Source organism: Mastomys coucha, unplaced genomic scaffold (genome assembly GCF_008632895.1).
Source record: "Mastomys coucha isolate ucsf_1 unplaced genomic scaffold, UCSF_Mcou_1 pScaffold5, whole genome shotgun sequence".
Lineage (NCBI taxonomy): Eukaryota > Metazoa > Chordata > Mammalia > Rodentia > Muridae > Mastomys > Mastomys coucha.
In genome coordinates, this window is record NW_022196911.1 from 90,310,682 (window position 1) to 90,337,039 (window position 26,358).

At 53.5% G+C, this 26,358-nt stretch overlaps 1 protein-coding gene across 18 annotated transcripts in view; it reads right to left on the reverse strand.

The window, feature by feature from the left end:
* Positions 1 to 4,273: 4,273 nt before the first annotated feature.
* Cacna1g (calcium voltage-gated channel subunit alpha1 G) overlaps positions 4,274 to 26,358 on the reverse strand; it is a 67,469-nt gene continuing 45,384 nt past the window's right edge. For 3 of the 18 annotated variants that reach the window (XM_031354609.1, XM_031354610.1, XM_031354607.1), the window contains 19 exons: positions 26,245 to 26,313; positions 25,887 to 26,071; positions 24,865 to 24,991; positions 23,166 to 23,291; positions 22,077 to 22,166; positions 21,429 to 21,642; positions 19,166 to 19,219; positions 14,334 to 14,485; positions 13,550 to 13,659; positions 12,733 to 12,866; positions 12,427 to 12,497; positions 12,214 to 12,292; positions 11,993 to 12,114; positions 11,326 to 11,682; positions 10,466 to 10,609; positions 8,606 to 8,740; positions 6,961 to 7,138; positions 6,554 to 6,723; positions 4,276 to 5,361 (listed from right to left, as the gene is read on the reverse strand). In XM_031354609.1, coding sequence (XP_031210469.1) covers positions 4,630 to 5,361; positions 6,554 to 6,723; positions 6,961 to 7,138; positions 8,606 to 8,740; positions 10,466 to 10,609; positions 11,326 to 11,682; positions 11,993 to 12,114; positions 12,214 to 12,292; positions 12,427 to 12,497; positions 12,733 to 12,866; positions 13,550 to 13,659; positions 14,334 to 14,485; positions 19,166 to 19,219; positions 21,429 to 21,642; positions 22,077 to 22,166; positions 23,166 to 23,291; positions 24,865 to 24,991; positions 25,887 to 26,071; positions 26,245 to 26,313 — 3,249 coding nt within the window. In that variant the 3' untranslated portion in view covers positions 4,276 to 4,629. Of the gene's footprint in view, positions 5,362 to 6,553; positions 6,724 to 6,960; positions 7,139 to 8,605; positions 8,741 to 10,465; positions 10,610 to 11,325; positions 11,683 to 11,992; positions 12,115 to 12,213; positions 12,293 to 12,426; positions 12,498 to 12,732; positions 12,867 to 13,549; positions 13,660 to 14,333; positions 14,486 to 19,165; positions 19,220 to 21,428; positions 21,643 to 22,076; positions 22,167 to 23,165; positions 23,292 to 24,864; positions 24,992 to 25,886; positions 26,072 to 26,244; positions 26,314 to 26,358 lie in introns of all 18 variants that reach the window. The other 15 variants (XM_031354613.1, XM_031354608.1, XM_031354625.1 and 12 more) reach the window with 10 other exon arrangements.

Consider the following 26,358-nt stretch of genomic DNA (forward strand, 5'->3'; position numbering starts at 1 on the left):
AGCTCATTCCTCGATGCACTTTATCTTACCCTGTAGGTGGGATCAGTAGACAACTACATTTGCTTTAAGAGTTAAGTCCCCTATCCAATATGTCACCTCTGTCTGGGATTAGTTCAGTGGCCTTAGAGGGCATCGTTGGCACCAGGGGCTCACCCTTTCTACCAGGCTGTGGTGCTCAGATAGTGTATTCTAGCCCGAAGTTCTGCATAGACAAATTCTTCACTGTGAGCTGCTTCTTCTTTGGGGCTATGCAGTGCTTCTGTCTGTGGAAGGATCCACCAGGATTGGTATCTTCTTTCTGGATTTGTCCCTCTTCAAAAGAAACCCTGGGTGGCACCAGCTGAAAGTGCTCTGTGCTGCCACCTGGTGTCTAATGCCCTCACTACATGGCTGTCATTGAGGTGGGGCAGGCGAGACCGTAAGGCACCAGACAATATGAAGGTGAGGCTGAAACTTATTTGGAAAGTGGGCAGAGGCCCAGGTGGGAACAGGAAGGAAGGGTGGAGACCGTGGTGATTGAGGCAAGCAGGTGCCAGGGTTTCAAAGGGCAGAGCCATCTAGGTAAGGGTGTTGCCTGGAAACCTGGAGTGACTGTAGAACCTGCATTAGCTTGGAGTTCCTGGAAGTCACCCAGAGTCAAAGGACACCACCACAATCCCTGTGCCTGGGATCATCTTAGAGGCTAGTATCCCACCAGGATACTAGGTGGAAGGCTGTGGACCCCTCTAGCCCACTGACTATGCCACACGGAGATTACGTGCATATTTCTACAAACCCAATGTGACTGTTTCAAGGAAGGGTCCTCTAGCCTTCTTGCAAATTCTTTTCATTTTGTAACCACGGATCTTCCTATCGCTTCCAGTTCCCTCCTCAATGAGAACAGACTAAGGTGGTGTGGGCTGCAGAAGGCCAGCCCTAGAGTCAAATCCTAACTCCGCTAAATTCGGGCTGTGTGACCTCAGATCTTAACCTCTAGAAACCTGTCACTGCATGGAAAAAAATGCTAGCCGGGTGCTTCCCCGGCTTCCGCACTTGGAGGAGCGAGAGACTGCGTGTGAGCCTCGGGTTTGTTTTTAGCACCAGCTCAGATCACTCCTTTTTCCCAGTTCCCCACCTCCAGACAGGCCTTTTCCTGGAGCCTTGGGGGTGGAGGAAACTGAAGCAGCCAAGCCCGAGGTGGAGGCCTGGTGCTCTTGACACAGTTTCTTCTTTGAACCCCAGGAAGAAGGCTGAATGGAGGCAATGCAGAGAGAGAGAAGGAGAGAGAGAGAGAGAGAGAGAGAGAGAGAGAGAGAGAGGCTCTCATTTCCAAAGTCGTCTCCCCCACCACCACCACTACCCTTGTCTCAGAAGCCCCTGTGTTGGAGGCCCTAACCAGACCTGCTGTCTCTCCAACTCCTCTTCCCCAAGATCACCACGCATTGTTCAGACTCAGCAGCTGCTTCTCAAACCTGTGCAAGGAGACACGCCAGTTTCTTTCCATCACCGATGTTATTGTTTTGTTGGTGGGTTTTTGTTTGGTTGGTTTTGACAGCCCAGGCTGGTTTCCAACTCACTATGTGGTGGAGGATGATCTCTAAATCCTGAGCCCCCTGATTCCATCTCCCAAGGGTTGAGATTACAGAGATGCCACCACTGAGCCTGGCCACAAAGACTTTACAATGCTGGAAGTTGACCACGATACTCTCCCGCCTCCAAATATCCACCTTCATTCTGCTGTTAATATGCCCAACGTATCACCCAGATGTCCCTCTCTAGGCATTGTTTCCTGCCAGATAAGTGCTCTCGGGTCCTTAGATGGTGTGGGATGGGGAGTGGGAGAAGGGGGCCTTGCCTTTTCCCTGGGTGGATCACAGTAGCTCCCTGGATAGCAACCCCAAAGCATATTCAGTGTGGCCCTCATCTAGGTTCTTTAGTCGTTACTGGGAAGAGAGAAGCAGGAGGAACAGGATTGTAGAAGGAATTAGGCATGCTATGCATTACCTTAAGTGACACGACGATATTACTGCACTGCTGTGTGTTTACAGAGGCAGGGATGGCAATGAGGAAACTCTGGGTAATGGAGAGGGTTCGGCCTTCTGCTTCACCTTGACACAGAATCTCCTAACCACTAGAAGAAGGGGGGGGGAATCTTCCAGACTCCCCCTTCCCAAATCTCCCACCCATAAGGGACAGACGGCTACAGAATTTTACAAAAATATAAAAGCTTAATCTCTAGATCCAGGTGGCAAAACTCTAGGAATACAGCTTCCCTTAAAAGAAAAAAAGAAAGAAAGGAAGCAAAGAAAGAAAAGTCAGCTTGTACAAGCACTCCCTTTCTCCAGCTGAGAGGGCTGGAGGGATCAGAGCTGGGCACCATCAAACACCCCAGGGAGATCAAACCAGGTGTTTGCTTCCACCAGTGGTATCATTTCTGCCCCAAAGAGCAATCAGAAAAGCTCTCTGAGCTTAGGAAATAGGCCAGAGGATGGACGCCTGTAAGTCCAGCATCCCAGCCACCAGCAACCTGGCATTGCGGGCTCCCCACTGCCTGTGCAGATGGGTGCTGTGAGAGGGATGTCACTGAGGTTTCAAGAATCCAATCCAGGGGTGGGAATGCAGCTTAGTGGTAGAGTACTACCTCAAATACATATAAACCCTGGGTTTGATTTCTATGCCAAAGCATGAGTATACACACACACACACACACACACACACACACACACACACACACACGCACACACACACACACACACCCCTGGCCTAGGAAGGGCAGGGATGTTCAAGGGAATGGAAATGGAACAGGACAGATGTTTGTAATGGCTGATGGGTGAACAGGCTGGCTGAGTCTTTGGTTACTCCGTTTTGGCATGAGGACTTCAACCAAGAGACTATTGCCAGCCAAGGCACCAGAAAGGTGGCTCTCGGTCAGGTGGCTCACAGACTCCTGGCCCCCCTGCACTGGTGGCCTCTCCCACCTCTTTCCTCTCCTCTGGCTCCCTCCCACTGGGCAAGTAGCAGCAGACCATGTAAGCACCTTAATTGTATCATTTATCACCCCTCAGGGAGCCAGCTCCCTAGCTCAGGGTTCTGGCTACCATCAGCCCTTCAGCTTCATCAGGAGGTCTCCTCTGGACTCCAGCAGGGATCCCTGCTTCCTCATCTGTATGGGTGTGTGTGTGTGTGTGTGTGTGTGTGTGTGTGTGTATGACTTGCTCTGTTTACACAGATTAATCTCAATACCAGCAGGCAGATAGATGAAGTTCAAGGCAAGAGGCTTTAGCCCAGACACCTCAGGTCATCACCCAGTCAGAGCGTGGCAAATGCTGGGGTGGAAGAATAGGGCAGGGAAAACCCAGATGCATTTGCCCCTCCCCCACTGGCCCCTTGATTTAGATCTGCAGCAGCTGAGGCTGCCTCCCCATCCTCCACTGGCCCCATTAACCAAAACAGCTTCATTATGCCAATTTCTAGCTTTCAATGCGTGGCTGATAGCTGTCAGCAGAAATAAGAATTAATCTGGAATTACTCACATTCTCTGAGCTGCCTGGCTCAGAGGATGCGATAAAGCTCTGATAGAAAAACAGAAGCCCCCCCCCCCCATCTCCAGCCCTCCCAGGCACAGGGGTCTCTCCTCTAAGCTTGCAGGGGAGGTGCAAGGATGGAGCTCTCCAGGGTTGGGCATTTGAGCTCTTCCTCTCTCAAAGACAAAGCTCTTATATACCAATGCTCAGGGGCATGCGTGCTCAACCACACACACACACACACACACACACACACACACACACACAGAGGCAACCCCAAATCTTCCCTCCCACCGCCCACTTCCCATCTCCAGGACTCTCCCGGTCATCTAAACACGCCTATCTCTCCATCCCCTTTGCTTTTACTCTGGACTGTGATTAACTTTTTATTTTGGAAAATTACTTTATTTTATATAGATATATAGATATATAGATATGTATGTATGTATATATAAAAAGGTTCCATTTCATTTGTAAAATCTCATTTTTTTCTCTTTTTCTCTTTTTTTCCCCCTACAGAAAACGATGACGAGGTTAAAGGAGAAAATAAGTTACATGACAGTTTCCAAAATGGTTCTCACTTTCCGCTGAAGATGGGCCGCCGTTAGGTTGTAGTACACTCACGGTCCCCAGCTTGTGCTTCACAAGAAGAGGGAATATAACTAGACTGGTTATTTTAGGTTAAAATAGCCAAGAGACAGACGCTTTCGCCTCAAAAATATTCTGAGACACATAAAAGTAGAAGGAACCAAGTCTCTTCAGTCACAAAATGTCGTACATCCAGCATATACTAGATTCAATTAATTTAATAAAATAGAATATACATAGAGATTCTGCACAAACGTATTGCTTTCTCCCAACAGCTCCTGGTGTCGGGAGCCTTGGCCACACTGGGCTTCTCCTTCTCCTTCTTCCCGGAGGTGGTGGCTCCAGGGCTGTGCTCTCTTCAGACTGACTTTCCGTCCTGCTTGTGATCCCTCAGCCACTGAAGAAGGCAGGCGAGGTGCCTCATGGCTGCTCACGCCCGGATTGCTGCTTGCGTGGGACTTTTCTGAAGTACTGCCCAGGAGGCGGAGCTAGGATCTGCACCCAGTGGAGAAAGGTGATGGGGGAGAGTGGGTAGGACTCAGGGGTCCAGGTCTGTTGGGTCAGAAGACAAGCCAGAGAGACTCAGCGCGTCTTTCTTTGGGGAGGGTGAGGCAGCCGTGCTGTCAAGGGGGCTGGAGGCCGAGGGATCCTTGGAGTCACTAGCCGGCGCCCTCCTCCTGAGGCAGACACCAGGACTGCACGGGGACCGAGGGCCCTGGCTCTCCGGGGGGTCTATAGAGATACTGGGTGGGCTGAGTTTTTTCTTAGGCCGGCTCCCAGGGCCCCCAAGAGGTTGGCCCCCGAGGCTTGAGGGGCTTGGACATAGGCGGGGTTGGGAACCGCTGTCCAGGCAGCTGACAGCGATGGAGTGTCTCCTCTGTTCATCTAGCCAGGACCCAGGCCTGCGCCGGCAGCTCTGGGCTTCTACACTGTAGCACTTCTTCAGGTCCCGTGGGGACAGGGGTTCTTCCTGGCTGCTGGGCAGGAGGTCTCCTGAAATCCAGCTCAGCTCCGTGTCCAGCTCTAAGCTGCTTCTGGTCTCTGGAGGATCCTTGGCCCAGCCGGGTTCCAGGCCTGGGCAAGGGGCTGGCAGGCGGATGTGCTTGGAGACTTTGCTCTGGCTTCCGGAGCGCTGCTGCACCTGGATGCTCGACCCGCCCCAGAAGGATGAGGACCGGGTCAGAGGGCAGGAGGTCCCACTCACCTCTGACAACAGGTCTTCCCGGCTACCCAGACCTTGCACGTCCAGGGAGTCAGTCCTTATTGCTGCCTGTGGGGAGTGGAAGCAGGGCTCAGCCCAGGGATTTCCTTTCCAACACGGATTATCCTTTATCTTTTCTGCCATGCTGGCTGTCTCTAACCACACCCCCCCACCCCCACCCCCCCCACCCCCCGCCGCCAAGCTGCAGGACTACCCTATTAGTTCCTCTTATTGGGGATGATGAGCCCTCTGAGCTCTGTGGACCACACCTCCCCTCCAACCACCAAATCTTTCTTCTGTCCTCCTTGCTCCACTTCCCCAAATCCTGCAGGAGGAACTCTCTGCAGTCTTTGGACCCTGGGAGGCCAGAAAGAACTCATGCCAGCTCTGCTTCCCAAACTGTGCCCCTTTGTGCCTCTAGCCTTTAGGGAGAGAGAGCAAGGCAACAATTCGCTTGGCCTTGAACACCCTTCCCAACAAGAAGTATCCCTTGTTCCATTGAGCATGGGTTTTCTATGTTGACTACCTGGCAATCCATCTGGCCTTCCTGCTACAACTCACACAAGCACCGTGCAGGCTCTAACCCCCCGTGGCTGCTGTAATCTGATAGCACTCGCATCTCTGCTCTTACTGAGCTCAGAGAGGAGGAACTGTGTCCCAATGCCTAGCAGCAGGAAACTGCTTGGGGAGTGGGTGCAGGAAGGGGGTACTACGCCTGATGTCCAAGAGCTGACAGATACTCCTATATCTGTGGCCAGGAGACACAGACATCAATCAACACAAGGCATGCAAGTATCATTTGGCTCTATAAGTCACTCTCTGGTTCACGGACGGTGGATCCCAGGCTTGGCCAGAAGTAAAGACACTTAAACCCGGCCTTGTGCCCTTCAGTTTAGCCCAAAGTGTGAAGAATTGGTGGAAACTCTGGGCCTGGGATTGGGAGCCTTGATACCTAGGTACCTCCTCCAGTGGATGTCGGTTGCCCTGGCAACAACTGTACCTTGGACCCTAGGCTTCCTCAGTGAAACAAGGTGAGTGCATGAGGTTGGGGGGGGGGTGATAAGTGAGGGGAGCAAACTCCAACTACTTCTCCTTTACCCAGTACTGTGTCCCTAGTACCTAGAGCTGCTCTATCATTGGCACACAGTATACATTGGCTGGAAGAATAAAAGTGTCAATTCGGGTCGTTAAGGACAGCATAGGAATTCTAATTAGAGAGCAACACCCCAGGACCTAAGTCCATCCCTCCGCATTTGCTTACCTGGCGCCTGAGAGGCCTCTGAGCCAGAGGGGAGCGGCCAGGTGGGGGGAGTTTAGGGATGGTGCCCCAGGTGGGGGGCCCATGAGGCTGGAGCAGATAGTGTGCATCTTTGGGAAGCTGTAGGATGCAGCTGGTGTCTGCCGGTTGGGAGTGAACGGACAAAATGGAACCTGTGGGGGAAGGGGCAGGGAGAGGTGAATAGAGATAGTCTTTGCCCCTTCCCTTCAGGCCCTCCTCCCCGTCAGCCTTTACCCATCACCGCCCTGGGACGAAAGCTACTTCCTCTAGTCTGGGCACTTCCCTTTAGCCTAGGGCTTCTTCAAAATAAGAGACACTGCTTTTGTTGGTCTTAAGCAAGGTTGGATTTCCTCGAATGAACTAAGCTGTTTCTACCCCAGCCTTGGTACCTGACTGGGCTTTGGGGAGCCCCCAGCCCCTGTGTCCTAGGGATCTCTCGGCAGTGCTCCCATTTCGGCACATGTAGCTGTCGTTGGGCAGAGAGTGTGTCCGGCTGACACCAGACTTCCTCACAGTCAGCAGGTCTGGTCCTAGGGGGACTGGCCCCTCCTCAGGGCGGGGTACTATCTGCAAAAGGATCAGGGGATAGGGTGAAGAATGTGTAGATGGGGTTTGGTAGCTGAGGGAAAGCTAGACAGCAGGAACTAAGCCCTCTCCCGCCAGACCCACAGTCCTCCCTCCCCACCCCCACCCACCTCCGCACCCTCCTAGGCCAAGGTACTGGGCATGAGAATGAATGGTAGGAAATAGGAAGACATACAATGAGTCTCTACATACGGGGAGGGAGGAGTGGAAAGGCCCCACCCTGAGAGCATGCTCACAGGATCACCCATGAGCCTCCGGGCTGGGGATGGTGGAGGACTAGGAGGGGGAGAGAAGAGAGAGCAGCCCCCAGCATTGCAAGTAGTCCTCTTAGAGAGTCTGAAAGTTACCCCAGGGATCAACAGGGGACAGGCCTGAGCTAGATCCACGCAGGTTGAAATAACAGGTAAACACAAGGGACATGTCCCATCCTAGTCTGCAGGTCTACTTTAACCACACAGAGACCCTGGGCATCAGGAGCGAACTCAGTACTCCCTCAGGGGACAGACTGAGGTGGGAGTGGGTCTGGGAAGCCTGCTTCACAGAAAGGCAGTCATCAGCTCAGGACCTGGGAATAGGAAACCGAGGCCAGATCCCAAGAGTCTCTCGCCCTCTTTAGAATCCCTTTTGCTAGGCTACTCATTCTCAGGCAGTCTGCAAAGCCCTTCCCCACCCGTGCATGGGCTCAGCTGGTCTCAGTCCCAGCAAGTGGAAGATGGCTATGCGGAATGGAGTCTGAATCTTTCCCTTCTATTCCCAATCCCAGGACCCACTCTTTCCAATCAGCCATACCCTCTAGAGTCCCTCCCAGACTTTGATCAAGATCCTGCCTCAGCTGGCCCAGCTCTCATCAGAAGGCAATCAGTGAGAGGAGGGGGGCTGCTCACTGTCAGGGGGGGAGGGGTGGAGTGGGATGGGGAGGAGAGGGAAACTGAGGAAGGGTAGGAAGGTCAAAGCACCAAAACCCCCAGAGCTTGTTGAGGACAGGACACAAAGACACACAGGGACAGCAAGAGGAAATAGGAACCATTCCCCAGGGGGAAAGGCATGGTGGTGACGGCAAAGATAGGGGTCTCACCCAGGACACGAGTGAGTCTCATGAGAGAGAGGCAGGAGGAGGGAGCAGGGAGGGAGGGTTGGCTGGCACAGGGCTCCAAACACAGAAGCTAGCTCCCAAGCCACTTCTGTTTTGGGCTGTCGTCCCTGGAATAACCCTGTCACCACGGCTGCTCACGTGACCCCTCTGAGCAGGGTCTTGGTTTTATCTTATCTAGTTCCTTTATTACCCCCAGGGGGTACAAGAAAAAATTCATGCCAGCAAAGGCTGGGGCACTTTGTGCCCACAAGTGAACGCCTCTGGGCAGGACCTGGGCACAGAGTGGGAGGAAGATCTGGAGCCCTGCAGCCAGCCGAGCCCAGGCTGGGGGAGCAGCAAAGGATGTGTGCATGTACATTGCTCTCCAGGGCACTAAGTAAGAGTGTGTGAGGGTCATCAGGCAAAGAGTCATCCGTCAGAGCTAGAGAGCAGGACGGTTCAGACACAATCTCTGACGTCAGAGACAGAGCCTCCATCTCAGCTAGAGGGATCTAGACAGGAGAGAGATGAGCAGGCATGAGAAACCAGGACGCACACTAGGCACACTCACAGCCCCCACTTCCCCTTTCCACAAAGCGGGGGAGGAAGGCGTCCCGTTTCACTCCCCACCCCTCGCCCAAGATACCCAACGGCCCCTCCCCTCTCCCACTTCAACCCCCTGTGCTGATCAGAGAGTCTGCAGCGGGCACCAAAGAGACAGAGCAAACACTGGCAAAGCAGAGAGACCAAGAGATGCAGAAACACATTCTAAAGATTCCCCAGGCATCTTAGCAGCCCCCTCCCACACTACCAGCACCCAGGGAGAGCGCGGAGGAGAGGGCTTCCACTCTCATAAAGATGATACCAAACAAACAAAATAAAAAGAAAGGCCAGCAAAGCCCCATCTCCTCTCTGCAGACAGAGCAGCAGGGCAGCCTGCGGGGTGGGGGGGGCACGCTGGGGACAATGCCACCAGTCTGACGGCTGCTTTCTGCCTATTCTCTTCGCTTCCAAAAGCCTAGCAGGACTTGGCCTGCCCCCAGATTCTGGCTTCTCCCCCTCATGGGCCCTCCTCTGCCTGCCTGCAACCTGCTCCCCCTTCTCTAATGTGGGCCCTTAAGGAGATGCTCTCCTGGCTAGTGTGAAGGGGGCACACTACGGCCACCACATCTTCTAGCTGGCTCACCTAGGAGCTTCAGCACCTGCACGATATTGGGGGCGGGAGGGGGGAGTGGTGAGTGGTGTTTAGGTTGAGTGGTCTGTTCGGATCACTGTCCTATCCTCTCCCCCTCCCCCCACCTTTCCTGTGACTTTAGCTTAGAACGGGGGAGCCTGGGGAAGGGACTAGCTAGATTCTCTTTCTAGGTCATTGCCCGGACTGAAACTGGATTCTAACAAGAGGCACGGGTCCTTACCATGTGAAAACCACTGTTGATTGCCTACCAGGCTAAAGACTGCCTAGGAACCTGTATGCCTACCCCTTCTCCCAGCAGTTTGTGTGTCACTAGGCTTCAGCGGTAGTCCACACCCTTCTCCTGACCTGGAGTGGGGGTGGGGTATTGAAGGAGTACTGAGCCAATGGGAGGAGAGCAGGGCTGGAGGGGCCAAGAAATCAAAAGCTCAGGATAAGCTGTGCCTGCAACAGGAAGAACACCCTAGGTGCTCTGTCTGGGAAGGGATTGCATTTGGTGAGGAAACCAAGTCTCCCTTCACGTTTCTGCCCCAGAATTCACTTCTATTCTCTCGGGATAGAAAACTGCCTATGACAGCCCCCATCATGTCCAGTGGACTTTGTATTTAAAAGGCCACCAGAGGAGTGTGCATAGGTACTGGACACTAGGAAGAATCAGAATCAGACTAGCTAAAACTGGTCCCTCCATGGGTCCCATGCCATTTACACTAACTGCTGAGGATCAGTTCTCCTAGATCTGATACCCAGCCTCCTTTACCCCTCAAATCCTGGTGTCTCATCTCTGCTCTGTTCTAGCATCTTTCTTAAGACTCTCTCCAAGCCTATCCTCCATTCCTCTCTCTCCCTCGATAGAGTGATTTTTCCTACTTTCCAGAGCCTGGACTACCCTCCCCACTGCCTCCTTCAACTATGTGGCCCTTCAGCTTCTCTTTCTCTAGATATTCAGTGGGCAGGCCGCACCCACCAGCCACCCCAGCAGCACAGCACAGCATGGCACAACTCATGGCAGGGTCAGAGGAAGGAGCACGTGACAAGGTACAGTAACCTGTGGGTCCGAGTCGCCCGGGCTGGGGGCGGAAGGAAAGGCAGAGGGCTGGCCCCCTGGGCCTGCCAGCTCGTCCATCAGCTTCAGCTCCCCCTCCAGGGAGCCCTGGATCAGCAAGGAGATGGTGTCAAACAGCTGTCTGTCCTGGGAGGACCAGCCCATAAGGGGAGCCGGGAGAGCCAGGGGAGAGGGGTCAGAGGGGTAAACAATGAGAAGTATCAGGGCCAGGAGATTGGAAAGAGGTTGGAAGAGTGGAAGTGGAACCCATGTGACACACACACACACACACACACACACACAAACACACACACATAAACACATACACAAACACACACACACACAAACACACAGCAACAGAGAGAGGAGATAGGAGAATGGGGAAGGTGTAGGAGGAAGGAGAGATGGGGGATGAGAACAGTCAGGGTCCACAGGAAAGAGGGAGAGATAAAGAGACAAGGAAAGGATGAGGAGATGGAAGAGAATCAGGAAGATAAGAGAACATGTAGGAAAGAGGTTTGACAATTGGGTAAGGGTAAAAAAGAAACAGGAAGGAAACAGAGAACTTAGCCTTGAACCTAGGAGCCTAGAAGGGGGAAGCCACACCAGGCTAGAGGGGCTAGTAAGTTGCCACCACATTGCTACAGGGTGGCCGGCCATATACAGAGAATATGGGCAGTGATTCTGGGAGGCGCACTTGGCAGCTAGCCCCGATAGCATCCAGGTAAGAGGGGCAGGAGGATGGAGAAGCTCCAAGGCCTGCTGGCATCCTGCATGTCCCCACTGAGCTGCTGTTTGCCCTGCCCTCCCAAGCCCCTCTCCTGTCCTGTCCCGTGGCCTTTTAGAAGGGCACTGTTGCTCACCGTGGGGTGCTCAAGGGAGAAGCCGGAGGAGGCTGCTCCGATGTGGGCTGTGGTGTGTGGAGCCCCAGACTTAGGGCTGTCAGGGCTATTGACACCTTCCACCCCAGGCCAGAGGAAGGGGCTGCCCAGCGGGGAGTGGGGCTGCGGGCTGAGTGTCTTCATCTCCAGCTCCAGCTCCGCCTCCAGCTCCGCCTCCTCCTTGGCCTCTTTGTTGCTTTCTTCCAGGTGCTTCATCAGCACAGCTATGACCACGTTGACCAGCACAAACTGGGCCGTCAGCACGAAGGACACGAAGTAGATGGGTGAGATGACGGTGTTGTAGCAGGTGGACTCCTGGTCACAGTCCCGGAGGGTGTCCTGTGGGAGGTGTCGAGGGCAGAGGCATGAGGGTGGGGAGGGCAGCCGATGGAGCGCTCATGGGATAGCAGAGTGCTGAGGGAGAAGGCCCTGGGCAAGAAGGGACATCAGTGTCCTGGTGCTGTGAAGTATGAATGAATCAGAGCATGTCCTGAGGAGAGAGAGTCCAGAGAGTTCTGACATGGGCAACAAGGGGACATGCTAATTCATGGCTAATACATCCTCTCCAAGAATCTTACATCAGAAGCTGGGTGTCCCCCCTGTTGTTCCAGCAGCCCTGACAAGGAGTCCCCATCCTCCAGGTTCTCACCTTCATAATACCATTCCAGTTGTCACCAGTGGAGACTCGGAAGAGGGTCAGAAAGGCCATACCAAAGTTCCTAAAGGTGGCATGCCGGCCCAAGCCCTCACAAGGGTGTGTCTCATCACACTCTGGGGGGAAGAAGGAAAAGGAGGGGAAACCATGTTAGTCTCATGATCCCTCTTGGTCCCCATCCCTGGCTCCTCCATCATCCCCAAACCTCAACTCACCCAGGTCTCCAAAGAGCTCCACGCCCAGAGCTGCAAAGATGAAAAACAATAGCATGAAGAGAAGTCCCAGGTTCCCCACCTGGAGAAGAGGAAAAGAAATGGAAAAGACGCTGCTGGCTCTCCAGCCGGTCCCTGAAGCCCCTGCCCTTTTGGAGGGCACCTCCTCCTCCCCAGGAGGACCCTTCCCTTCTTCCCACCCCACCTCCCAGCTACCTGGGGCAGGGCCTGCATCACCGTGTCCAGCAGTGCCCGCATGCCCACAGCCATCTTCAACAGCTTCAGAACTGCAGAACAGGACAGTGTCATGAGCTGCCCCCCCACCAGGTCCTCCATCGCATATCTGGGAGAGCCAGGCTGGGCTGGAGCTGGTGAGATGTTCCACCCACACTCCAGTCCACTCATGCTGGACAAGCCTTTAAGACAGAGGCTGGGAGAATGCCCCTGGAAACCCAAAGCCATACGCATAACCACTTCTTTCCATCTCCCTCTGGGGAAGGCAGGTACAAGTGCTGGACCTACCTCGAGCAATGCGGAGCACCCTCATGATACGGATGATGGTGGGGTTGATGGGCAGCGAAGCGTTGACCTCAATCTCCTCCAGCGTGATGCCCATGATGGACAGAAGCACAATAGCCAGGTCCAGCTGGTTCCACCTGGAAAATCGGGAATGCAACTCCCTGAGCGGGGGAAGGGAGCATGGGGGAGGGTGCCAGGGTGGCACAGAAAAATAGATCTGAGAAGGGCCTGTGCTTTTCATTTTTAATCATTCTCCCTGCCTCCCCCCATATGGTGTTTTGCTATGTTTCTCAAACTGAACTCAAACTCCCCTCCTGTCTGAGCCTTGTAGCATCAGAGACTCCAAGCATGAGCCACGGCACCTGGCCTCATCTGTCTTGGCTTTCAGTATTTATGTTTACTTCGAGCAGAGTGCTGTTTTAAGAGCTTCATATCTACCTCGCAACTCTGACACGGACAGTGTTAGCTTTCATTTCACAGATGAGGGAACCGAGGCACACATACCAAAAGTCACCAGTCACTCAGTGACTAGGATTCCAATCCAACAGGCAGCCCAGCTCCAAACCTAGTGCCATCCAAGGCTACAGTGATTTCTCACTGCCAAAGCCCTCTAAGCCTTGACATGTCAAACCCCAAATCCCTCCCATCCCTTAAACCCTGGTTCTGGGACCACCAGCACTTGTCAGCTCTAGGGTGGGAGCTGGACTCCCAGGGTTAAGAAGGACCTTCGGGTTCAAAAGCCTTTTGGATATTCCCCCCAGGAGACACATTTCTACTTACTCACTAGTCTCCTAGACACCCCCCCCCCCTCTGCTGTTACCTGTCCTGGAAGAACCGGCGGAAGCCGAAGGCCACAAGTTTGAATACTGATTCCAAGACAAAGATGACAGTGAAGATGTAATTGCAGATCTTCAGAGCTTCGTCCAGGATCTGGCAGGGGTAGGGGCCAGATGCAGGGTTTCCGTAGTCCCAAGGCTGAAGCCTGCCCCACCTCTCCATCCCAATAACCTCCCAGAACTGGGAAATAAGGTGAAGCTGAGGGAGCCCGTTTTTCCCCTTTCCTACCATGATGGTTGACCACTGGCCACTATCTCATGACTATTCAAACCTGGCACTTAATTTCACCTTGAGACACAAGTGAAAGAATGTTCCAGAAGGCACAGAACACTAAGACTGGAAAAAGACTGGTCTATTATCAATTCAGCCTCCACCCTGCTCAGATGGAGAGACTGACAGGGAAGGTGGATGAGAGGGATGGCTGGAAACAGATGAGTCTGGGGGCTGAAACTTACTAGAACCTGACACTTGTAGGGCAAACAAATATCAGTTTGTCTTCTTCATCTTCCAAGACCCAGAGCCACACATCCTAGATGCTCAATAAAAATGTACTCATTCCCTACTTCCTAGTTCTGTGATCTTGGTCAAGCCGACTAACCTACTGAGACTTAATGTCCTCCTGTATAAAACAAAGGTGACACCCACCTCTAAGGACACTATGGCAGGTACAAGGACCCACATAGCTCCCCCAATACTTGCCTAGCTCCCAGAGGCTATACTTCAGCCTGGGAAGGTCCCGAGGCTGCTGGCCCATCTCTTGTTCTCACCTGGGGCTGCTGGTAATGTTCCATGGCCATAGTGACCACATTCAGCCCGATGACACCAGTGATGAAGAGGTCCAGGTAGTGGCTGGTACACAGGTGGTGGACAAGGAGCCGAAAGCGTGAATAGTCAGAATAGTAGGGCTTACACTGGGCTTCTGGTGAGGGCAGGAAAGAGAGTAGAGCAAACATCAGGCACTGTCCTCCACACCCCTCCACCCACAGCCCCTCCCTGCCGCCAGCCTCTACACCAGTGCTGAAACATTCCGGGTCACCAGCATCCCAACACCCATCCAATCCCCACCCCCACCCCCGCTGCCCTATGCAGGAGCCGGCTGTTTTGGCCTGTCCCCTGTCAAGCATCTGTTCTACTGCCTGCAGTCAGGGTGGAATGGAATAAAAGACATGCAAAGCCCCTTCTCTACATTAGACACTGGGTGAGCCCATATCCTAGAGCAACCTCTAAATTACACCAGCTCCTTAGAACCTTGGATTCCATGTTCAGCAGCAAGGTGGATCAATAAGATGAAAGACCCCATCTAATCAGACTCAGAGGGAGCTCCAGCCACTGAGGTGAAAGCTCCAATGCCTCCTCCATGCTCAGCCCCTAGGGCCACCGAAGGGATTACACGGAGCTGGGATTTGTGATAGGACCGGAGATTGGAAATTGGACATCTTGGCTGCCTGCTGACCTACCACAGAGTCTACAGGGGACAGTGCCCCAGACTTCCCACAGCTTCATGTGGGGAGGGGAGAGGCAGAGGCCCAAGCCTCTGGCCTGTCCCAGACTCAAGCCAGGAAGGTGGCACCCACAGACTCACCCAGTTTCTAATGAATACCCAGCCTACCCTGGGTATTGGGGGCAGCCTGACACTGCAGGCTGGGCTGGAAGCACTGTCTGAGATCTGTCACAGGCATAGTGTTTTTCTTGTAGTTAGATGACCACTTAGAAAAGTCACAGTACCAGAAGGTAATCTTGCCAAGTAGGCAAGAGAAATCTGGGGGCAGATTTCAGGGGACCCTCCTTTTAAGTGCTGGAGTAAGGGCCAGGCTAAGGTGAGGAATATGCTATCTGGAAATATGCCAACAGATTGGTCTCACAGAAAGCCACACGGAGGCTCAGGGCAGCCTCAGGTCCCAGACAGCCCTTCCCCTCTTAGTAGGTCTTGGCAGAAGCCAGCCAGGGAGGCCTATAGCCTCTGAGGACCATGCCAGGGACCAACTGGCCCAGGGGTGGCAGAAAGCTTTGGGCCCAGGCCAGCTCAAGTACAACTATTTTTTTTCCCATGCAGAGGATTCCTTCATAGAGAGGTAAACTGAGGCAGGGACTGGCCTGGTGGGGGGTGAGTCCCCACCAAAAGCCAAAGGAAGAAGAGTGCCCGGAAGTGGCAGGTTTGGCTTAGCGACGAATTTGCAAGCCCACCTGACCCCTCTCCACATCGGCCTTGAGGTGTGGATAACCAGGGCACAGACCCAACAAAGCCAGGGGCAGCTCAGAGTTGCCTGAGGTCATCTCTCTGTTTTCACAGTGGGCCAGCCAAGTGCGGCTTTGTCTGCTCAGGTGGCCTTCCTGACACCCAAGAATATGGGGAGTGGAGAGGCCAGAGGCGAGAGATGCCATGAGCCCACAGGTCATCCGCACCCGATGGTGGAGGGTGGCTAGGCTCGCCAAGGCCTCTTCTTTCCTTCCTTCCTTCAGTACCATGAGAACCAGAGGGCGCTAGTCGCCCTGTTTTGCCTCAGCAGCCGGAACTCTTTCTCTGCATTAATCTCCATAAATGCCGAGAACACCCGATCCCATTATGCTAAAATATGAATGAAGAATTAACTAAAATGTTTGAATACAATTAGGTTAGAAGAAGCGGCTCCTTATTAGCCCTGTTATTAGTTGAGGGGAGGCTGGAAGGGAGAAGTCCTCTCGCCCCCCCATCCCCTACCCCTCTTAGCCCAACCTGACTATTGTAGGCGCATCAGGGCCATATATAGAGGTATCACCAACAGCAACTCTGCCTTCCAGCCTTGCTTTGGGAGTCTGGGTGATGGTGGTGGGGCTGCATTCAGCCAGGGACCCTTCAGGCAACTCAGAGGAGAGGGGAGGCACGGCTGAGGCGGGGCATCTGTTCATAGCTCCAGATTCCAAATACCCTCCTGACTGCAGCCCCCAGGCCAGATCAGCAGGCATCAAGGAAACCCTCCATTAGAAACACAGGTCCAAAGAGTGTCAAACCAACTAGAGCAGCCTGTCCTCCAGCAGCCCCTCTGCCATCCAGAGAGACCCAGAAAGCCCGCAGCCCAGCACCAGAATAAGACAGCGAGACTCCAGCCTCCAGCCTGATCACCCTGTTTCCTTTCTACTAGTTATCAACTGCCTTTGGTAGAGTAGAGCTCAGAGTGAGACAGTAGGGGAAAGGCCCCGGGCCCCTAGGGAGGCCCAGGGGCAAATGAGGAGAGCTGGAGGGGCCTGTGGGTGACAGCAACAGGCTCAGTGAGTTAGTAGAGGTCACAGGGAGCCCAAGGCACAGCCAGGGCAGATGGTTTGAAAGAGACAATGATAGGAAATAGGCTTTTAGCAGGGGTACAGGCCCCCACAGCAAAAGCCATGCTGCCAGGATCGCCCTGGCCTGGCGGGAGGGGAAAAAGAGGGGGGTTAGTGGAGATGGAGGTCAGAGGTGGCTGAAGATGTAAAGCTGGTGCTGGAGGTCAGGTGTCACAAGACTGGCCTTGTCACCTAGCAGCCCCAATCTATCCCTTCAGACCTAAAAGTTTATTTTAGGCTCAGTGTCTCTCTCGATAATTCAACTTATCCCTTTTCATTTTCCCTGGCCCAGGTGATACCTACTGCTGGCCACAGAAGGATGGATGGAGGTGAGTTAGCAGGAAGTGGGGTTTACACATTTGACTCCTAGAAAACCCAGACGAGATACTTGGCTTCCCACCCGTCACTGTGGCAGGCAGACTGGCACATCGGTACCCCAGCATCTGGGAGTCTATTAAAAATTCAGGAACAAGACCCCCGTGGGAGACCTTTAAGGTGAGTCCCAGGATGTTTTGTCCTGTCTCTCCGTGTAAGTTTTACTCACAGTGAAGATTGGCAAGCTCTGGTATAGACCCTGAAGAACACCAGGCGCAGAGAAGGGATATAAGCTGTTTTGAGGACCTGTGTAGAGTCTGGGTCCTTGTTACAACCTAAGAGAATAGTTCTGTGCCAGCAGGAGCAGGCCAGGGTCCCTGGGTAAAAGTACAGAGCGAGGTGGCCAGTGTGTGCTGTGGTGTAGGTATGCTGTGCCTTGGCAGCTGTGCCTACATGTATGTGCTGATTAATGAGAAAGTGCCCTGGGTGGAGGAGCCTCTATGTGTAAGCCAGCTATGTGTTTGGGTAGTGTTTAGGGGGAAAGGTGAGCATGTGTATTCTTCAGTCTCCAGTAGAATCTGCTGTCTAATAACTCAGAAAGGCTAAGCCGGAGACAACTTTCTCCCACCTTCCTCTCATCCCCTACCATGTCAGAAATTTGAAAAACAGTCCAACACAGAGACACAGGAATCCTAGTAACAGAGACACAAACCAGCCAGAGACTCCTGAGACCCCAGAAAGATGCTACTCAAGGTCAAATACCATAGCTCAGGACCACGGCAATAGATGAGGATCTGTCAAGACTCAGAGCACCCCTTGAGTAGGTCTCTGAGCCCTCACAGACCCGGCAGTCCATCCACACAGGATGGGGCCTGCCTGAATTGGGTAGTGAGGAATGGTACAGTCAGAGGTTCCCAGGCTGAAACCCCAAGCCCTCCGCAGTGGAGAAGGCAGAGGTGTGGAAGGCCTTTCATTCTTAATACAATTTCTCAAAGCTTAAAGGAAAGTATACATCTGCTCATGTGAGGACCCCATAGACAAATGGCAACACAGTTTCTCTTCAGCATCAGTTAAGAGTATGACCTTCTGCATCTCAGAAGCTATGATCAGCAATGAAATGTGTCCTCGATTAGTAAAAAATAGGGAAGCACAGACGCTCCCCACATGCTGCCACTTCAAGTCTTCCAAACTGCAGGAGGAAGCCAGAAGCGAGATCCTGGGATACACAACCTGGGAACCACCAGGTGGAGATGTCAGGGGATGGGATGGAGCCCCACAGCCCTGCCATAGACTTTGATCCTCCCAACCTCCATCTGGGGAGCAATATGAGGGGACTAGGAGACAGAGTAAAGCACCGGGCGAGGGGGCAGGCACAAGGTGAGGGGCAGGCACTGGGAAGTCTTCCCAAGACACAGTTTTGGGAGGTTAGGACTCAACTTGTTCCCAAGCCTCTGGTTTTTGGGAGGAGAAGCTTGTAGCTAACTCAGTTTTTCAATTCCCATTTTCTGCTATTTGTAGTGTTGATGCGGCCACCAATAGATGACTTGAGTATTAACGAGTTGCTTCAATTATTCATTGCTACATTGTTAAAACAAATCCTTCCCCTCCATGCTCCTCTCATCCTTTCCCTTCCATCAAAGACTCCCCTTCAGACTAGAGAAGGCAGAGAGATTTGAAGCTTAATCAAATGGTGAGGGACAGGGGAACAGGGAGGCGGGGCCAAGACAGCAGAAGCCCCTTTGTAGAAGACCTGGTTGAGACAAGAACTGCTGAGCCAGAGGGCATCAAGCCCACCTCACCTCCATCCAACTTATCATGGGCCTATGGGGCTAGGGGTGCGACGCAGACTCAACACTTCAGGCCCTGCCTTCTTGGGGGCCCCAAGGACCCTCAGCCCTTCACCCCTAGAGGATAGAACCAATGAGCCATGGAGAGGGAGCAAAGAGCATGTCCCCACACGCATGAACCCACACCCCAGACGCAGTACCTGACGCAGCGCTGGCTGAGCTGCCGGAAGCAATTACATCGTCCAACATTAGATCTAAAAGAACGAAACACGACATTGGTCATTGACCGGACCAGGTGCGCTGGGCAGGGCCCCTCAGCAGCTCGCTCCCCCTCAGCTCCAACCCTCGCTCTGCCTACACATGGGGTGTGCTGAGCATTAGCAGCTGGGTTCTCAATGCCGAAGCCCAGACTTGGGACATCAGAAGAAGACAAATGTTTCAGCCAACTCGCCAGGGCCACAGGGGTAGGAAGGTACAGGAAGGGGGACAAGCAGACTGTCATCAGAGCAGATGTCCATTCCTACCCCTGCTGTGACTTCAGCTGCACCCGAATAGCTATAGACCCCAGAAGAGGAGTCAGCTGGTTGGGCAGGGGCCACAATGCCTCCTGCCAAAAAAAGAAAAAAAAAATGCACGTGCAGATGCCTTATGGAGATAGCTCACTGCAAGTGAGTATGAGGTGGGTGGAGCAGAAGTGGGAGCGTGGCCCTGGGGACAGGGTACCTGCTCAGTCGTAGAGACTAAGGGAAGTCAAGGCCAGACCCCAACCCAGAGCTGGGAAGAGGTGGGGCCCATGGAGGGTAATGGGTGTTTGTGAGAGGCAGGGAGCTGCACCTGCTCATGGCCACCTGGGGGCCAGAGTCCTCCTCCACATCCTCCTGGAGCAGCTCTGGCCCAGTCCCACTCTCATCCTGTCTGTGACTCCTCCACATTCTCCCCATCCTCCAAGCACCTGCCACAGGCAAGCGGGAGATGCAGCCAAGGGTGACATGGAGCCCCCCAACTCATTTGGTGGTACTCACATTTTCCACACACCAAGGGGAAACTCAGAGTGTGGCACCCATCTGATCGGCGGGAGGCAGACGGTTTGTGAGCGGGTGGAGAGGAGGGAAACCCACAGACCAAACAGGGAGAGACACAGGGAGACACACGGAGGCTTTAAAACCCACGCAGACAGGCACGTGGAGGGATGTGGGCTGTGACTGAGAGAGGCGCGGAGATGACAGAGCACCAGACAGACAGGAACCCCCCGAGCGAGCGGGTGAGCAGGAACCAGGTGCACACACACACCCGCACACGTGCCAGACACAAAGCAGCTACTGCGCTGCTCTCCTTTCTTCCCAGCTCTGTGGCTTTCCCGTGTGTCTCAGCCTGTCCCTGGCAAAGCATGAAGGTGAGAGGCATGAAGCCCCGCATACTGTGTGCAAGTGCAAGAGATGCTGGGAGCATAGGTGAGGCCTGAAGGGGTCTTGGGCCACAGTGTGATTCTTTTTTTTTTTTTTTTTCGAGACAGGGTTTCTCTGTTGTAGCCTTGGCTGTCCTGGAACTCACTCTGTAGACCAGGCTGGCCTCAAACTTGAACTCAGAAATCTGCCTGCCTCTGCTTCCCAAGTGCTGGGATTAAAGGCATGCGCCACCACCGCCCGGCTCACAGAGTAATTCTTTTGCTTTCCTGTGAGCATAAATCTTTCCAGAGGCCTTTCTTCGTTTGAGTTTTTGGCATTTTGAGACACGGTCTCACTGTTTAGCCCAAGCTGGCCTAAAACTCACTATGTAGTCCAGGCTAGCTTTAAATCTGAGATCCCACTGTTTCTGCTTTCTGTGACCTCTGATCGTATTTAGGCTTGTGCTACCACACCTGGGTTTGTTCTCTCTCTCTCTCTCTCTCTCTCTCTCTCTCTCTCTCTCTCTCTCTCTCTCTCTCTCTCTCTCTCTCCTTCTGCAAGAAAACCATCAACCATTGGGGAGCCAGGTAGTTTTGTTGGGGAAAGGGAAAAGGGTGTGGTCCTGAAGTTCAGTCTCAATTCCACCTGAGCCCTGGCTGGACGGCTCTGACCTCTGAGTAAGTTACAGAGGTTAGAGTACAACCTGGGTTGATCCGACTTAGCACCTAGGCTAATCCCAAGGCCACTGGACACATCAGTACTGGGAGGTGTGATGTCAGGTCAGGTTGCTGTCCCTCCTTTGAGGGATGCTGAGACGCTGAGAGTTCAGTTTCTGCCTGGTATCCTCTGGGGACTATGAGGCTGAGACCTAGGGAGCCTCCTGGGGGGTCAGCTCCTTCCCCATGGGGGCTAACCTGGTCTGCTTCATGCAGGCTCTAAAGGCGGACATGCTGTCGAGGAAAGGAGATGGGGGGAGGGCAGGAGCACTTCTTCCAGCCCTGGGCCCCAGCTCCTAACCCCCTGCAGTCGCAAGGCCAAGGTCAAGCACGACCCAGAGAGAGGTGGAAAGACTACCGACCGGCCATCTGCTTCTCCTTACTCCTTCTCTTTTTCTCCAGCCTCCGTAGTCGCTTCTCCTCACGCCGCCGTGCCTCCTCCTCCTCCTGGTGTTGCCTGCACTTATGGAAGTTCTCCACCACCACGCCCACAAACATGTTCAGGACAAAGAAGGCCACGATGAGGAGGAAGGAGATGAAGTAAAGCAGCATCCAGGGGTTGTGGTTCATGATGGGCTGGCAGGGAGCAGGAAGACCACCGGGTCACGTCAGCCAGGTGGGGGAACTGTCCCCGGAGCTGCCCATCTCTGCTGCACTGGTGCCAAATTAAATAGCCCCAGGGATCTGACAGGCAAGCGGCTGGAATGAGCTGGCATAGGGCAAAAAAAACGGCTCTTCTCTCTCTATCTAGTAGCTATATCTTTGTTCCGGCTGACTCTTGCCCTGAAGGAATGGGAGCCCAGTGTTCTCAATCCCTCAGACTTTTCATGCCACGTTTAACAATTTTTAACTGTTCGCCCATCATTTAAAAAAAACATTTTAAAAAACTTATTGCAGGCCTACAAATAAGCTGCGGCGTGTTCTTTTAACTTATGCTTGCCTGGTTACACATGGTAACCAGCCCGGGCTGAATGACCTGAGCCCAGAAACGGCCCTTCTCAGCACCTTACCTGCTGGTCCACACCCACAGCATCCAGCCCATCGTACATGATGTCAACCCAACCATCCTTGGAGGCCAGCACAAACAGGGACATCAGAGCCTATGGGTGGGAGTGGGGCAGGAGACAAGAGGAGATAACAGACTGCTTTGAAACCTAGCATGTGTGGCCAAACTACCCACCACATTCCACCAAAGCACCTCCTGACAACAACTTGGGGTCCCTCCTCTAGGTCCCCGGGGAACACTCTGTCTCAGGACCCCATGGTTGGTCAGATGCTAGGAGAGATGACTAAGTCTCTGACCTCATCTAGGGTAGGGAGATCCTAAGGCCCTAGGAGACTAGAAACCAAAACAAACCAGCAAGAACCCAAGAACCAGCTACTTTTTTTTTTTTTCTTTTGCAGTAATAGGAGTTGAAGCCCTCAAGTCCCCATGAATGGCAGGCAAGAAAGTGCACCAGTCTATACTGTTCCAGCTCATCTATTTCTTTTTTTTTTTAATAAGTTTTTTTAAATTGGATATTCTCTTCATTTACATTTCAAATGTTATCCCCTTTCCGGGTTTCCCTCCCTCCCCAGCTCAGCCATTTCATTGTCTACATAATCCATTTCCACAAATCAGGAGGAAAAATATGAATCCTTACATGTGAGCAAATACATATTTCATACATTATACATGTGCAAACTCCAAGGAAATGATAGCATGAACCTATTGTCCGGATGAGAAAATGGAGGCCGCTGCAGCCCAGCTGCTTGACGTCACTGAACTGACAGTGGTAGTGACTGGGTTCATACCCAGAAAGCAGCCTACTCCCAACCTCACATGCGCTCCTACTGTGTGGCACTGTGGCCCTGGGCCACCCCCCACCCCCCCATCTTCTGTGATCCTCCATCCCTTCATCTTTGGAGAGCTACAGGCCTCTGTGGTCTGTTCACTGGGATGTGCAGGTACACTAGCTCTGGGACACAGTGACAGGGTCCACCGTGGCAGAAGGCCAATCTCTGTGGTTATCCACCTCCAGCTGTCTTGGTCCACATTACCCAGGATGGATGTGTGTTCCCACCTTTAAGCTCCTCCCCATCTCAAATCTGTCACTCACCTGGCCCAGGTTGTCAAAGTTGTACTTGTGCCGGACCCATCGGTAACTGGCCTCAGCACAGTCGGATTTGTTAGTGATGTTCCTGGTGTCCTCGCCCTGACACACGAAGAACTTCCCTTTGAAGAGCTGGGCACACACATGTGGGAGACAGAGAGTAAGCCCACGGCCCCCAATTCCACCCAAGCTCTGAGTCCAGGGATGTAGCACTCCATGGATGACCGAGATGGTCGCCCCTCTGGTGTCAGCCAGAAACCCTGTCAGGAGCCTCCCCTCTTCCTGTTCCCAGAGATGAAGAACAAGGTGGAAGGAGGGAGTTGGCCATTCACCTTCTACCAGGGACATAGTCGGTGAAGCTCCAAATGTGGGGAAGAGAAGTCGAAAGACATCACCGGAGAGCGATGCTCCCTGAACCCACCCCAACTTCCTGGATCCCACAGATGTGCTAGAGTGGGCTCCACAGTCCTTTAACAAGGAGCCTGAGCAGTTCTGATGGATGCTCACGTCTGAGGGGCCATACCAGGCTAGGCATTTAACTCTCCTAGGAACTAAGAGGCATATAGATTATAAGCCCCATTTTAGAGAAAGGAAACCTGAGGCTCAGAGGTTGTTAATCACTCACTAAGGCCATAGTTGGCAGAAAAGTTCTTAAATATGGGTCTGTCTAGAAAGTTCCTCTTGTTCCAGGATAGCCCAGGCTATGACTGTTGGGGGGGGGGGTGGTAGGGAAGGGATCCTGAAAGACAGGAGGATTGGGGGCAGGAGTGAGGGAACCATTTAGGACAAACCTAAACCCATGGGACTGGATTCAACCATGGCTCCCTCTCCCAAGCCAAGGGAAATGGGGAAGGGGTGGGCACCAGACCACATGTGGGATGGGAGTGGGGGCAGAGAGGCTCTGCACAGCTTTGGCAAACGTAGCCTGGTCCTTGAGGCTGGAGGATTTCTAGGAAACCGGGGAACAGCCCCTCCCCAGGGCATAGTGGGCATTCTAGAAGCAGGAGGGGGGAGGAGGGAGAGAGTAGCAGTAACCGCCCAGGAGTTCCCACACTGCCCAGCAGAGCCAGCTGTCTACTCTGCAGCTGGAGTGGGGACACTAGAAGATGAAGATGGCCGAGGGGCTCCCCAGTCCCTGGAGATTGTCTGCTGGGCCCTGCAGGCTGCTGTGGCTCTTCCCTCCAAAGCCAAGTTTCTTCTCTGGGCCAGAAGCCAGGTTTCCCCGGCAGCCCCCACTTCCTGCCTTGTCTGGGGTCTGCACCCGCCTGCCTGCCAGCACTCTGTTAACCTGGCCCAGCTGTCTGGGCTCTGGATCCCCAGGCCTGGCACTCAGCCCACCCTGCTCGGAGAGGCAGAGAAAGGAGGAGATCCCGGAGTATACAGACCGAGACGTGTGATTTAAGTACACCGCAGTGGAGGGGCAACAGCCGCAGTTACCGATGATGGGCCTATGAAACTGGGTTCCTTAGAGAAGAGTCCCCCCACCCCCAAAAGATTCCTGTAGTTTTCTGTAGAATACCAATCAGGCAAAGGGGTCTGAAGCCTTAGGCCCTGGAGGGGAGGGATGCTGTTTATTTTCATTTGGAACAGCAGTGGCAGTAGCATGACCCGGGGCCAAGACGCCAAGACATGAGGAGAGCCAAGAGAGGAGACTCCTGGATCTTTCTCAGACACCTCCAGCCACCAACCCCTCTCCCCCACACACCTGCACCCCGAGAATTCCAAAAATGATGAAGAAGGCACAGCAGATGACCACAATGTTGCCGATGGGTTTGAGGGATGACATCAGAGTCTCTACCACCAGCTTCAGCCCCTGAGCCCGGCTGATGACCCTGGAGAGCAGAGGGAGGGATGGTGAACACTCAGACAAGCCCATAGCCTTTGCCCTGCTAGCCCCCCCCCCACACACACACCACCTTAGCTTGCTATCTGTCCTTCCACCACGTGCTATGAAAAAGTCTCCTTTTCACAGAGCCCCACCGAGAGGACTCCCCCCAACCCCCGTTCTGTAGTCGCCAAATAGGCACTTGCAGATCTTATAGCTCTGCCTCCACTCTCAAGCTATCAAGTGTATTTCCTGATCGGGCTTGGAGTGGAGAGGGTTCAGACACAAGGCAGGCATCACCCAGGGACACAGTGTGACAGGGTGGGGGTGGTGACAACCAGGAGACAGTAGTAGGGGCACGCAGGGAAGAAAAAGCAAGAGGAGATGGATCATTACAGATGGAGAGAAGCAGCTCTATTATTTTGATATCATCCTCACTCAGGAGAAATTCTGAATTAGGAGGTTGGGACTGCCTGACTGGGGAAGGCCTATCCCCCACCAGGAGAAGTGTTATAGCAATGGGTGATCCCTGAAGGTTGCAGAAGGTGAGGAAAGACTGTAGGAGGATGTGTCACTCCCAGGGAGCTCAAGAACATCACCCTGAGGGGACTCTATGGGAGAGCTTCAGCTGGAGGCCATGAGGGCCCTATGAGCCATTATATTGTGCTCCCAACAGAGCTAGTCACAGCAGGGCTGAATAGGAAAGTGTCTCACACTGGAAAGGGGTGTGCAGAGCTGACAGTGGCTGTGTAACTTGGAAGGCAATAACCAGGGCTGGAGCTTAAATGTCTGGAGTGGATCATAGAATTACCTATGAGTTCATAGCCAGAAGGTAGAGTACACAAAGGATTTTGTTCCGTTGTGGGGGTGTTGGTTGTTAAAGGTGTATGTTTGGGGTTCACCTGAGTGGACGTAGGGTCCGCAGCAACCGCAGCACCCTTAGCATGCCGAGGATCTTGGTGCCGCTGTCAGAGACCATGGATACCAGGATGTCGATGACGGAGATGAGCACCAGCAAGCCGTCCAGCACATTCCAGCTGCTGCGCAGGTAAGCCTGCTCCCCAAAGCACCAGCCCAGGGCCACCACCTGGGGACCACCACCACAGCATTGGTACTAGCCGCTCTCCCGGCAGTCACCAGCCCTGCCTGCCTTCCACCCTGGCTAACCTTTCTACCCTTTACCAGTTCCATTTTCCCCACCCCCATCGGAGGTTAGAGGCTCCAAACCAGTGCTTCCCCCCCCTCCCTCCTGCCCATTACCTTCACTGTCATTTCAGCCAGAAAGACTGCCGTGAAGATGTAGTTGGAGAGGGTCAGGAAGATGCGCTCCTGAGAGAGAGAGAAAGAGAGAGAGAGAAAGAGAGAGAGAGAGAG